The following is a 13,930-nucleotide window of genomic DNA, read 5'->3' as shown; positions in this document are numbered from 1 at the left end:
TTGACCTAGCCGGCCGCTGTGTTTGCTCTGTTCCTGTTCATTCAATCCTGTCTGCTTTCTTGCCGGCCTGTCTGCCTGCCTGCCTGTCTGCCTGTCTGTCTGTCTGCATGCCGGCTGTCTGTCTGTCTGCCTGGCTGTAGGACAGTCAGGGTTTTACAAGCTTCTCTACTGAGCAGATGGAGCACCAACACTTGTGTCTGAGGGCGTATTCACATATGTTAGTGCACACCATTGATGCGCACCAAAAGCGAAAGTGATAAGTGCATATTCAATGTTAAAGCAAAACTTGTTTGGGTCCATATTAAAATTTTCATTTGTTCAATGTTGGCCCGCGACTTTGTTCAAGTTTTACATTTTGGCCCACTGTGTATTTGAGTTTGACGCCTCTGATCCTGACCATGTGACCTGAGTCAGGATTGGAACCATAACCAGGAAATCTGAATGTGCTATGATCCTCTAGATCACCGTTGGCTACTGAAGCATTCGCCTCAGCAGTTGCATGAGATGGAACACATTTCACCGAGTAAACTTCAACTATGACAGCAACAGAAAGCAACTTTTGAGCAGTTTAATCGGTCAATATGAGATCAGAGAGCAGAATGATACCACAACCAGAGAGACAGGCGAACCCACTAGCCTTAACCACCGTATTCCCAGTTTGCCCGGACACCAGATGTCTCTCTGTTCCTCTGTTCTGATAGGGTTAGAACATACAGTGGGGACAGCTGGGAGAACCAGGGTTAGGGTTAGAGCCAGGGATAGCAGTGGTTAAAATGGTTAGATTGATAAATGTACTGCACTTATAGCACCTTTCAACCTCACCGAACAATGCTTCTCATTCACACATGCAAGGCTTCAGCCTACTCGCTGGGAGCAAATTGGAGTTCACTGTCTTGCCCAGGGACACTTCAAAATGTGGACAGGAGGAGCCGGGAATCGAACCACCGATCCCGTAGTCACTGGGGCGACCGGCTCTACCTCCTGAACCACAGCCGCCCCCGGACGCAGTGGACTCAGGCAGAGACGGTGAACTCTTCCGACTCCTCCGGGGACAATACCGTAGAATGAGGCCTGACATCTCCGTGACCATCCCCGGGGAACCCGACAAGCACACATTCAGAAACGCTCGGGAGGACAAAATGGAACTGTGTGAAAAAGGAGAGTGTTGAGTGAAGTGGCAAGGCGCGCGGGGGGGGGGGGGGGGGGGGGGGGGGGGGGCTACAGGGTGGAAGAATGACGGAGGATGCAAGGAGAGGAGAGGACGACGGGGCAAGTGAGGGAGGAGGAGAAGACAGGGACAACAGCCCACACCGCAATTGATGTGGTCAGAGTCCACATCCCACCAGCAGCATGCGTGTTTGATTATGGCGAGTCGGGGAGCCACAACAAGGACTCAGTGCATGTTATTGCAATAAAAACAAGATTAATGTTTGGTAAGAGAGGAAGGACGGAGAGAGAGAGAGAGGGCCGGGACGGCCGAGGGAGGTAGAGGGGGAGAGCCCTGGGACAGGGATGTAGAATCGCTGCTGTCGACAGGGAGACGGAGAGAGAAAGAGAGAGAGCCAACATCCACCGCAAACAGAATGGTCTTCATAAACACCGCTGCCTGTTTTGGCCTTGACTCTACCGAAAAGTTCTGTATGGCCGTGGCATTAGTGTTATTATGATTCTTTTGTTTCAGCGGGACGTCACGTGGAGACAATAGTCTCTTTTTTCGAGCAAGGACCCGTATCAGTTCGCGCCAGGTTCAGTGCCAGCCGCCGGCAGCATAGCAGGCCGGATGGGGAGCGAGGATGGGACAAACGGGGGACATGACTGTGAAGCTGGCTTCGTTTTCCCAAGGATAGCCGATCCCTGCTCCGCACGTAACAGAGAACGCTACGGTCAAATGCTTCCATATTCCTCCACAGACAGTCGCATGCACGCAAGCACGCACCGACACACGCACGCACACACACACACACGCACACACAGATGTGTTATTCATTCAACCTATCCTATCCTTTCCACTCTCCCCTTCCCACTTCCGGGCCAAAATCATACAATCCAGTTGAGTCTGGTTGTTACATTGCTCATCACATGTTATTCCTCTCACAATGAAAGGGAGGAAGAAAAAGAAAAGAAGAAAAGAGACAGATTAACGGGATATCAACTGCCTCTGCCATGGCTACAGGGTAGCGACAACGACACGTTGAGGCTGCACGCCCATTGGTCGAGACCAGAGCGGGATCGCGGTTCGCGGTTAATGTCCTCAGCAGCTGCTCCAGCTGGGGAAGCCGTCCGTCCGTCGCCATGCCAATCATTAGCGCGGGGCTAGCGGGCCGAAAACAGGAAACAGTTTCCTAAAGCTCTCCTCGGACTTCCTGCGAAGATGTCTTCAGGATGAGGATAGGACAGGGGGCCATCTGAACACAGTCACGCACGCACACACATGCACACACGCGCACACACACACACACACACACACACACACACACACACACACACACACACACACCCCTCCTAGAACACGTCAGTTCTCATGAATTAGCTCTACTATAATTCTCTCTCTAGCCCATTTCCAAGCCTGGAGCCCCACACACCGATCACTTCATCAGACTGTTTATCAATAATTGGGATGCTTGTCAGATCAATTTCCTGATCTATCCAGCCCTCCACCTCTCCCGGGGACTGATGATCTAAATGGTGGTGTGGAGGAACCAGAGTAGAACCATATCGTCACTGTCGCTCTGTTCTATCCTCTGGTTCCATATCTCCGTTATCATCCCATTCTATGTAGGGTGGGTTGTTGTTAACTGATGTGAGATTAATTAGTCCAGTAAGAAAAAAAAGGCTGTTCACTTGTTTTGAAAATATATTTTCATAATATCTCTGCCATGGCCATACAGGGATTGTCCATCATACTCTATACAGTATGATGGACATACAGTATGATGGAATAATTGAAAGTAGATGTCAAAGACATATGGCCGTGCACCACCGAGTAGAGCAGTGAAGAGGTCATCAGTTTGAACCAGAAACATAAAAGAGTTGAAGAAGCGTGCTGAATGTCCATCATGCTGTACAGAGGAAAAGCAGAGATCACAATCAGCTTTTCTAATAAAGGTTTTGATCAGTAGACCCCAGTTTGATATTTGAGACTGGAGAATGACTGTTGTGAGCATGAAGAGGTCGTGACCAAAAAGCTTGGAATCGCTCATTCAGTCGAGAGAGAGACTTATTAAGAAATACCTCACATAAGATGAACTGGAACACAGTAAACAGATGAGTCAGAGAGTAAGAGAAACAGAAGAAGAGGAAGAGAGAATAGAGAGAGACAATAGAGAGAGAAAGAAAGAGAAAGACAGAGAGAGCCACTGTGGTTGGTTCTAGTTTTATGTTCAGTGTTGTTTACAAGCATCTCACTGTGCCACATCTTCCCAGGCCAAAGCCTAATGACCACATCAAGACCTGTCAACCTCTCTCTTTCACTCTCTCTCTCTTTCCCTCTCTCTCTTTTTCTCTATCCTTTCAGATCCCTACATGTCATCACCTACTCTATTAGAACAAGTAATTCCTAGTCTCATCAAAATTATCACAAACACAGGGTAATTCCAGTACACACACGCCTTCGTTGTCTTTATCACCCACATCTTCTCTCTTACTCCCTCCCTTCCTCTCTTTCTCTCCCTCTCTCTGCTTGGTCCATTCAAGCTGACCTGCAGTGACTCTGTCTGGCATACACATCACCCTGAACATATCCCTCTCTCTCTCTTTCAGAGCAGATGTGAGAAGAACAAGGACATGAAAGCCCCATAGCATACACACACACACACACACACAACCACATCCTACACACACAATCACATCACACACACACACACAACCACATCCTACCCACACAATCACATAACACACACACACACACAACCACACACAACCACATCCTACACACACAATCACATCACACACACACACACACACACAACCACACACAACCACATCCTACACACACAATCACATCACACACACACACACACACACACACACACACACACACGCCGCAACATCCGTATCAAGTCATGCTAAATTAATCTTGAACCCCTCCACCGGACCTTCTCTGAACCATTATAGAGGAGCGGAGAGTCAGAACACGACTCCACCTCCAGGGGGAATCTCTCATCATTCACCCCCATATAGGACTACAATTCTGGGCCAGGTGGTGAAGCCCTGTCCCCTGTATCCACACAGAGTCCCTTCCTCCAGGGCAGGCAAACACTGAACCTCTTGGCCAGAGGTGAAAGGAGTGGATAAGTGGGTATGTATGGGTTCTGAGTAGTAGATCTCCGACTCCATATAGAAACTTCTGAAAGGTGCAGTTGGGAACCCAAAATCATTCTATCTGAACTGAAAAGGTTCATAAAAGGAAGGTTGTGCCACAGGAACAAATGGTTCTAGATACTATAATGCTCCCCCCCCCCCGAGAGTCTAGTGCCAGAGGGAAGAAAGTAAAGGACAATTTCAACTTTTTAATGAGAAATCTCTCTCTGCCAAGCTGCAGATGTTCAGAAATTATCTCACCTCAGGAGGACATGATGACAGCGGATTTGTATAAACATTGTGAGGAAAGGTAATTTCTGGACATCTAATGTACAATGTGGCAGAACGTTCACATCTGAACTAGATGATCTTCCTCACAGCTCCTCTTTCAAACCGGCTTTCTGATTAACTGATCGCCATCCCATCATCCTCCCTCTAAATATAACAGAGACCACGGTGCCCCTAGAACATTCTAGAACAGTATGTGTTCTCACCTTCGGAGACATGTTGACGTGCTACTTCCTCCTCGCCCATTGAGAACACTGCGGTCCGTGGACAAAGGAACATCCACTTGACAGAAATAGCAGCTGGGTTTCATACAGTTCCACGTCTGATGTTAGCTCGACCTCAGGCAGAGAGGTTGAGTAACGTAGTGCATCTTCTGCGTCAAAGAAGGTTCAGGAAGGTTCAACTTTATTAATAGTGTTTATTTGCTGATGTGTTTCGAGGGCAAGCTCCTTCAACTCTGTTATAAGTTTATGGTTCAAACTGATGACTTCCTACTCGGTGGTGCACAGCCATATGACATCTACTTTCAATTATTCCAGTAGTATTCCAATATGTTGAAATCATTACGACAAAAACAGATACAATTGTGAAGAATCATTGGACTTGTTTATTTAATTTCTGCAAGTTAGAATTCATCAGTCACCGTCAGTAATGCAGCAGGGTTCCACAGCTGGGGGGCTATGGCTGTCACAATGAAGCAGCAACAATACACAGTACAGTAAGCACACGTCTTACAACACTGGGATGAAGAATGCTGGCTGAGATCACTGGAAACTAGCGGCATGTTGGGTCCATGTTTAAACTGATGTTCCTTATTTCCAGGGTTCTGAGTGAATTTTCAAACATACTGCCAGAGGCCTAGTGCGTCATTTTAATGGATCAATCACTGTGGGAGTGTCGGACACTGGCAACTTTGAAAACCTGAGAGAGAGAGAGATCAGTTAAGGGGTACAGCCTGCCCTGTCAAGAAAATGAAGTGTGTGTTAGTGCGTGAGTGTGTGTCAGCATGACATTATTGCAAAAAACAACAATCACACAATAAGAAGGTTGAGGCAATAGAAGTTTCTCAGAGCCAACCAGGGCTTCTCATCAACAATAGCAACTTTCCAGCAGAGTTAGCCAACCAGCAATAAAGAATCGCTACTTCAGTTATATACCCTTACAGTATTAAGTTCACATTTGTTTATTTGTTTTTTGCACTCTTGTATACAATACATGTGTATTTTGATTTGAGTCTATCTATCTATTGTAAATTTGTATTTAGTCTTGATTGTGTTTCATTAATGTCCTTTCTATACTGCTGCTGCAACACTGCAATTTCCCGGGGATCACTACTACTTCTTACTACTACTATTGCAGCAATACAGGCAATCACAGGCAAAAAAGCTAAACAACTATCAATCTCCTCTATGACCCTGTTTAGACTTGGTTTTAGAATGCGTTTTGGAAGATCAAATCACAAGTGGACAGTGCTAAATACAAGTTTAAACGACCACCAAAATGCATTGTCAAACATTTACTCAAACTACACAGCCTTGCGCTCTTTTGCAAGTTGCAAATAACTTTGTCCTATCAATCGAAAAAGTTGGAATAGTCCTATATGTATATTAGTTCTTCAAACATCTTTGGTTGCGTTCATGTGCACTTATAAAAAAAATCTGATTGAAGTCAAACCGACAGATTATTGATTTGTTTACATGGAAGAGCTGTGTGACATGCAAGCAGTGAGTGAGTTACTATGGTTACCATATGAAGACAAGTGGTCAGCTGGACACATTTGGAGACACATGATAGACACAGGTGTAAACGGTGATATGTTTTGCTTGTGATCTCATCGCCCAAAACACATTTTAAAACCAAGTCTAAATCTATGATATCTAATGTGGTTTCTCTTCGCTTCTTAGAACACTGTATTGGCATCCATGGAGATTTACATTAACAAAATTCCATTACAATGGATGAGTTCATTAGTTGAAATTAACTTCCTCCTCTGTGTCTCCAGAAGGTAGATCTGTGGCCCACCAGTCCAGAGTAGAATTAGTGCTAATGGCTTTCCCTCCTCACCGCACCTGGTTCTGGGACACTGTCCCCGACTCTATCAGCATGCTGATGACTTCATCACTGTAGGACAGGGTGTCCCGGAGGACCTGCGCGGTGTGCTGTCCGATGACGGGAGGGGGTGTGGGCTCCTGGATCCGGAAGCTGCTGAAGCGGACGGCTGGGCCTATGAGGGATGAGATCAGAGAAACTGTGGTTCAGGTGGTATAACTATGTAATACCAATGTAATTACAATGATATAGTCATGTAATAACTGTGTAATTATGTTATTACATTTACTCATTCACTCGGTTTTCCATGACAAGGCTAGCTGTATTAGTAAACAGAGCTAACTCAGAGCAAGCTAGCAACCGGGGGCGACGTGGCACACTCTCACCAACAGCAGATTGTCAAATTGTTACCCCAGAAAACGGACTAAGCTTTTTGGGAATCTCTAAGTCTTGGAGAGACTGTAGTTCACAGAACGTATGAGTCACTTCCTACACGTCAACGAGCAAGCCTGATTGGCCAAGGTACGGTAATGACGCTACCGCACAATGTACTGTTTCCTCATTTAGCTACCATACACACACACACTACTACTACATTTTCCTCCACTGTACTAACTAAGAACAAGAGTCATGGACAGAGGATCCGAGAAGAGAAAGAGAGAGATGTGCAGAGAAAGAAAGAAAGAAAGAAAGAAAGAAAGAAAGAAAGAAAGAAAGAAAGAAAGAAAGAAAGAAAGAAAGAAAGAAAGAAAGAAAGAAAAAAAGAAAGAAAGAAAGAAATAGGTGGCTAAAGACAGAGGGAGAGAGAAGGATAGAGTGATAGAGAGAAAGACAAAGAGAAAGAGAGACCGTGAGCGAGATAGAGAGACCCACCTCTCCTCTCCTTTCTACCAGAAGCATCTCAGAATGCTATGGTCTATTTACAGTAGAGCCATTTCCCTCATGCTGGGTTCTCAGTGATCGTGATTCATAGCTCTACCTGATCCGGTCCGAGGGCCTGATGTTACACAGAGGAATGGACGCTCGGCTGCCAGAAAGCTGCAGTTTCATCTACGCTGTGATCCCTTCTCCCTGGGTCCAGCACAGCAGTAAATACATCACCACAACTGATAATGGGTGTGTGCTGGAACAGGACTACACTGGGCTGGGCTGGGCTGGGCTGGGCTGGGCTGGGCTAGACTGGGCTGGGCTGGGCTGGGCTGGGCTGGGCTGGGCTGGGCTGGGCTGGGCTGGGCTGGGCTGGGCTGGGCTGGGCTGGGCTGGACTGGACTAGACTGGACTGGACTGGGTTGAGAGAGGCTGAGAGAGGCTGGGAGGCTGAGAGGCTGGAGGGATGGGAGGCCTAGAGGCTGTGATGAGGATGGAGAGGCTGAGAGGCTGTTTGAATTAATCCGGATAAGAATGGATGCAAACAATGTGAGTGAAAATGGGAGAGAGAGAGAGAGAGAGAGAGAGAATGAGGATGAGAATGGAGAGAAAGAGAGAGGTGAGAGGCAAATAGACAAAGAGAGAAAAACAGAGAGAGAGAGAGAGAGAGAGAGAGAGAAACAGTGGGTGGGTTACACCAACAGACAGACATTGCCTTGAAGACACACACACGGATACGCACAGGAACCACAAGGGTCTGGAGTCAAACCCGTGCCCAATACAAGCCCTCGGATCCACTGTACCCCTGGCACGCTCTCAACCACAGGGGCTGGAGTGGCTGCCCAGGAGTGGAGGAGGAGGAGGAGGGGGAGGAGGAGGAGGAGGAGGATGAGGAGGAGGAGGAGGAGGAGGAGGAGGAGGAGGAGGAGGAGGAGGAGGAGGAGGAGGAGGAGGGCAGCCTGGTTTCAATGAAGACCCAGGCTAAACCTTGACATGGGAGAGAGCAGGCAGGAGGAACGGAGGGAGGGAGGGAAGAGGAAAAAAGGGGGTAGGGAAGGACAGAACCCTGAACATGACCGTGTGTGTGTGTGTGTGTGTGTGTGTGTGTCTGTGTGTGCGTATGCGTGTGCGCGTGCATGCGTGTGTGCACGTGCGGTTTCCTCAAACAAGCCTGTTGATGCCTCAGCAGTTAAGAGAGATGCCCTTACCACATCCTCTATCTCTGCGGTACTCACTCCTCCTATCTGCTCTCTCTCTCCTTCAATCTGCTCCCCTCTTCCTTCTCTCCGTCTTCTCCCCCTCCCCTCTCGCCTCGGTCCCCTCATCTGCTTTTCCTCCTCCTCCATTGTTCAGTCTACTCCACCACTCATCCCGCCTTCGTCCTTCTCTCCCTCCCTCCTTCACTCCCTCCCTCCTTCTCTCCCTCCCTCCTTCCCTTCTTCCCCTCCTCCTGTCATCCTTCAGATATGAGGGCAGCCGCAGGACTCTCATCTTCTACCACAAGACATCTGCTTCTCCTCATCCCCTCCACCCCTCCATCCCTCCATCCTTCCATTCTCTCTACTCCTCCATCCCTCCATTTTCTCCACCCCGCCATCCTTCCATTCTCTCTACCCCCTTCTGCCTTTCATCCCTCATCTTCTTTATCCTTCGAGCCTCTCCACTCCACCACCCCTCTCCACTCCTCCACCCTTCTCCACTCCTCCACCCCTCTCCACTCCTCCACCCTTCTCCACTCCTCCACCCCTCTCCACTCCTCCACTCCTCTCCACTCCTCCACCCTTTTCCACTCCTCCACTCCTCTCCACCCCTCTCCACTCCTCCACCCTTCCCTTTTCCTCTTGTTTACTCACACGCTGTGCTGTTTATCTCTCTACCCCCCCTCTCTCTCTCTATCCCATACCTCCCCCCTCTCTCTCTCTCTATCCCATACCTCCTCCCTCTCTCTCTCTCTATCCCATACTTCCCCCCTCTCTCTCTCTATCCCATACCTCCCCCCTCTCTCTCTCTCTATCCCATACCTCCCCCCACTCCATGCTTTGTTCAGGTTCAAACAGATCCCATCACGTTCTGAACATCACCAAGCTTATCCCCCAGAAGAGAAACACAAGCTTTAATGAGCACTTGTTTCCTAGAACACAACACAACACAACACAACACAACACACACACACAACACACACACGCACACACACTGTACAGTACTGTGCTACGTGCCAACTCATTATAGCCCCTGGCCTGGCTCCACAGTGGGGTGAAGCAGACTGACCCCTTTGAGATGTGTGTGTGCGTGTGTGTGTGTGTGTGTGTGTGTGTGTGTGTGTGTGTGTGTGTGTGTGCGTGCGTGCGTGAGTCTGACCAGAGCAGCAAGACTTCCTGACCCCTTGAAAGCTAGTCAAGCGTCAGTCGTGCCCTGGGCTCTAAGGTTCTGGCCGGTCCCCCCTCTAGTTCTTCCCGGTTCTGTCCAATTCTGCAGAGACTCTGTGACCTGCAAAGTCCAGCCCCCTGGATCTTCGCGGAAGAACCGGCACGGTTCTAGGAAATACCTCCAAAATAACCCAGCCGTGCAGTGTTTGTTCTATTGTGGTGTGTCTGGCCGGGTGAGTCAACACATAGTTATCTCTCTGTAAAGAGATGGAGGGAGGTGTGGAGGCAGCAGCCATTCTAGAGTGTTGGAACAATAGGCAGAGACCCCCTTGGCCTTGTAAAAAAGACTCAGCCGTTTGTCTAGCCATGTGTGCCTGCAGTTTCATGTTTGCAGTATGTCCCGTCTCTGTAATTTATTGTACTTTTATCTGATCTTCTCTGTTATTTTAATTACGTGGAGCACTTTGTACTGTACCTATGTGTCTACGAGAGAGGTAGCCTGGAAGCCAGACTTCCTCGCAAAAAAAAAAAGAAAAGAAAAAGTTTTTGCGATACAGTCTGGACTGCCCAACACGATTTCAGCTTCACAGAAAATGGGTCACCAATCAGGGACTGTGTTTTAACTGCTGTTCCGCCCCGCAGTGGGGATGCAGCCCCTGACTGGTTCCAGTAGTTGATTCATGAAATTGAAATGCATGGCGCTGGCACAACAGTCTCTCGAAGCAACGAGCAGTAGTACGTTAACGTTAGTAGAATAAACACAGCCATTAATGCAGTTATTTCAGAAATAGATAACAAGTAAACAAGAACAAGAGATGCACTAGCGGAATAAAAGACAGTTTCGCCATTCTTCCGACTGGATTTGGCAAGTTTACGCTGGCTGAAGGAGTTTGCCAAGGCAAGTACCGTTACTCCCGCCCACTGAGCGACTGGAATTCCAGACTGTATCTCAAAAACGTTTTTTTGTTCTTTTGCGAGGAGGTCTGGTTTCCAGGCTATATGAGAAGTGCTATACTACATACATTTGACTTACTTATGTTGCATCATTTATGGCGACTAGAGTCACAACTATAACAAATAAAAAAAACACATGCACATTGCAGAAAGTATTATTTAAGCAACTACAGTATAAGAGTCCATGAATAGCTCGATCATCCATTTTATTACGTGAGAGGGTTTTTGGGACATTTCACTCTGCCCTTCTGGGGCCCCGTTGACCTGGGGGCCCGGGCAGCTGCCTGGCTAGTAGCTTCGCCTCTGAGTGGAGGAATGTAGATAAAGGAGGAATAGAAAAGCCTGGGTTAGAAAGGGATGCAAGCGGGGTGGTTAGCGCGGTGGAGCTGCTAGAAAAGGATGAGGGGGGGGGGGGGGGGGGGGTGCAATATGGGCAGTCTGAGAGAGACATGGGGGGGGGGGGGGGGGTAGAGCGGTTGGTGGGTGGTACGGGGCCGTCTAGGAACATGGACAGCTCTCCTAATTGGTGCTTTCTAATTGGTGCCCTCCTGATCCTAATTGATGACTCATTTTGTGTAGGTTATATATAGTGATGGACCTCTTCTCCTACTCTTTGTCCCTTGCTCTCCCTCTTTCTCCCCCGCCTCTCTCTCTTTCCCCTCCCCCTCTCTCACCCTCTCTCTCTTTGTCTCTCCCACCTCTCTCTTTCTCTCCCACTCTCACTTTCTCTACCCCTGTCTCTTTCCCCCCCCTCTCTCTCCCCCTCTTTCTCTCCCCCTCTCTGCCCCCCCCCTTTCTCTTTCTTCCTCTCTCTCTCTTTTTCTCCCTCTCTCTTTCTCTTTCTCTCTCCCTCCCCTCCCTCTTGTGCAATTATCACTCTTTTTGTTCTATTTTTAGTTTCAAAGGCGGTGATGGAGGGAGGAGGGAGGGAGAAGAAGGGGGGACAGGGGGAGAACAGATCAAGATGGAGAGACTTATTCCCTGCATGAAACTAAATTATCTCTCTCTCTCTCTCTCTCTCTCTGTGAGCAGAGCTGTCAGTAGGAAGCGTCTTCATCGTCCTCGCGTCTTTTGATCCCACGCAACAAGTCTCCCAACTCTCTCTTCTCCTCCTTCTCTTTAATCAGCCCTGCTGCCTGGCAGGCGTCGCTTTAGTCCTGTCCTGATGCATGTTTCATGTCCCACCGCCTCCCAGGCACCTCCCAGCCCCCCAGGAAGAGCCTTGTGGCCGCGCCGGGCTCCAGGGGGGAGCAAGTCACGTCTCCATCATGTAATCTCTATCACCCTCCTCACAGTAAACTTTTTCTCGCTGTACTATAATCTGCTTTATGACAGCTGCCTGATACACACTTACAGTATGCACACATGCGGACACGCGCGCACACACGCGCGCACGCACAAACATAGGCACACACACATGCACGCACGCACTAATGTAATCTCGACATGTTTTATCTCAAAGTCAACATCGCATCATAGGAATACGCCAATCCATCGACGCCCCCGGGCGCACCGGACGAGTCCCGCCTCAACTGGATCACCGCGCACAACACTCCAACACAAACACAACCCTAAACACAAACAGATCGGACGTCACCGGACTGACGCAACGCCGGCTTTATAAGGCCTTGAAGTCAAAGCGAGGAGGCAGGGCAAGTCCCGGGAGAGTGTGAGGCTTTGATAGAGAGATGGAGAGGTGTCCTGGGAGGGAGGGAGGGAGGGAGGGAGGGAGCGAGGGATGGAGGAGTGGCAGGAATAAAGGAGACCGAGGGAGGGGTGGAGAGAGGGAGGAGGAGACGGAGGGCGGAGATGGAGGGAGATGGAATTTACCAGTGGGTGTACGGGATTGGTGGAAGAAGAGAGGGAGGGAGGGAGGGAGGGAGGGAGGGAGGGAGGGAGGGAGAAAGCAGGAAGGAGGGATGGATGGAAGGGAGGGCTGAGGCGGGGGGGGGTTGAGGAAGGAGAGATAGAAAGGAGGATGAAAGAAGAGAGTAATGAAAAGGGAGGGAGGGCAGGGGATGGAAGAAAGGAGGCAGGGGTGGATAGGAGAGAGGGAGGGAAGTGGACGGAGGAGTGGAGGGTGTCGGCTTGGACGCCTTCCACTGACGTCAGCGACACCGGAACGTTCCACCGGCCCGGCATCACTGTCAGGCTGTCTAGATAACAGGAGGCATATGTAGTGCCTTCCTAGCATGGTCAGTGTTTGTAACTAACGTGTCCCCGGAGCCGGTGAATGGGAGTGCATTAACTTTTTCCATCCAGTGTATGTGTGTGTGTGTGTGTGTGTGTGTGTGTGTGCGTGTGTGCGAGCGATACATCTGAGCTGTAATCTATAATGTTGTACCGGTTGACCTGACGCACTCGCTGCACTCTCATTCTTCCTGTATTCCTCCCTCGGTGTTGCAGGGGCTGAGCTGGATCGATGTTGTTGAAACCCTCCGGGAACAGAGCCGTCATGTTTATCCAGAGTCCTTCTCCGCAGGTGCCGGCGCCGTTCATCAAAAGAGCCACGACCTGTCCAAGTCCAGTGCACACAGGAACACCCTGTCCCCTGTCCCCTGTCCTCTCTCTCTCTCTCTCTCTCTCTCTCTCTCTCTCTCTCTCTCTCTCTCTCTCTCTCTCAGGTAGTTGCTTTTTACACAGGGGTGCACATAGCTGGCGCACAGGTGCACATGCATGGTCTAAATAAAGAGTGATGCAGATAATATATAAAACAGATAATACAAAAGTAGGTGCTTTTGCGTACCGACATTTTTGGGGCACATTAACTTAGCCTACAGTATTGACACATTATGATTTTCTCCATACATGACTGGTAAGAAAATCCATATGACACGTGTTAATGTTAATAATCAGTTGCTAGTCATGTAACTTTTAGCCTGTTCTTAGTTTTTAGTTTTTTTCCAAGCTAGCAAGGTTAAACCTTTAGCTCCAGCAAATAGTTTGCTAACGTTACATATATATATACACACACATATATATATAAAAGGACAAACTATCTCAGTCATCCAGATTTTGAAAAGCATGAGAAGTGTGCACGTGAACAACATTGCAAACTACTGATAACAGGCGCAGCCGGGATCAGAAATTCAGATGATCCAGAGATG

General features: G+C 48.8%; 1 protein-coding gene across 1 annotated transcript in view; it reads right to left on the bottom strand.

Moving 5' to 3' along the window:
* Window positions 1–5,213: 5,213 nt before the first annotated feature.
* sugct (succinyl-CoA:glutarate-CoA transferase) overlaps window positions 5,214–13,930 on the bottom strand; it is a 120,219-nt gene continuing 111,502 nt past the window's right edge. Inside the window, exons 14-15 of the mRNA XM_084453180.1 lie at window positions 6,657–6,811; window positions 5,214–5,508 (exon numbers count right to left, since the gene is read on the bottom strand). Coding sequence (XP_084309306.1) covers window positions 5,467–5,508; window positions 6,657–6,811 — 197 coding nt within the window. The 3' untranslated portion in view covers window positions 5,214–5,466. The remainder of the gene's footprint in view (window positions 5,509–6,656; window positions 6,812–13,930) is intronic.

The sequence above is a fragment of the Borostomias antarcticus genome, assembly GCF_949987555.1.
Source record: "Borostomias antarcticus genome assembly, chromosome: 2".
NCBI lineage: Eukaryota > Metazoa > Chordata > Actinopteri > Stomiiformes > Stomiidae > Borostomias > Borostomias antarcticus.
The sequence above is the reverse complement of the archived record's forward strand: the minus strand, read 5'-3'. Positions and strand labels throughout refer to the sequence as shown.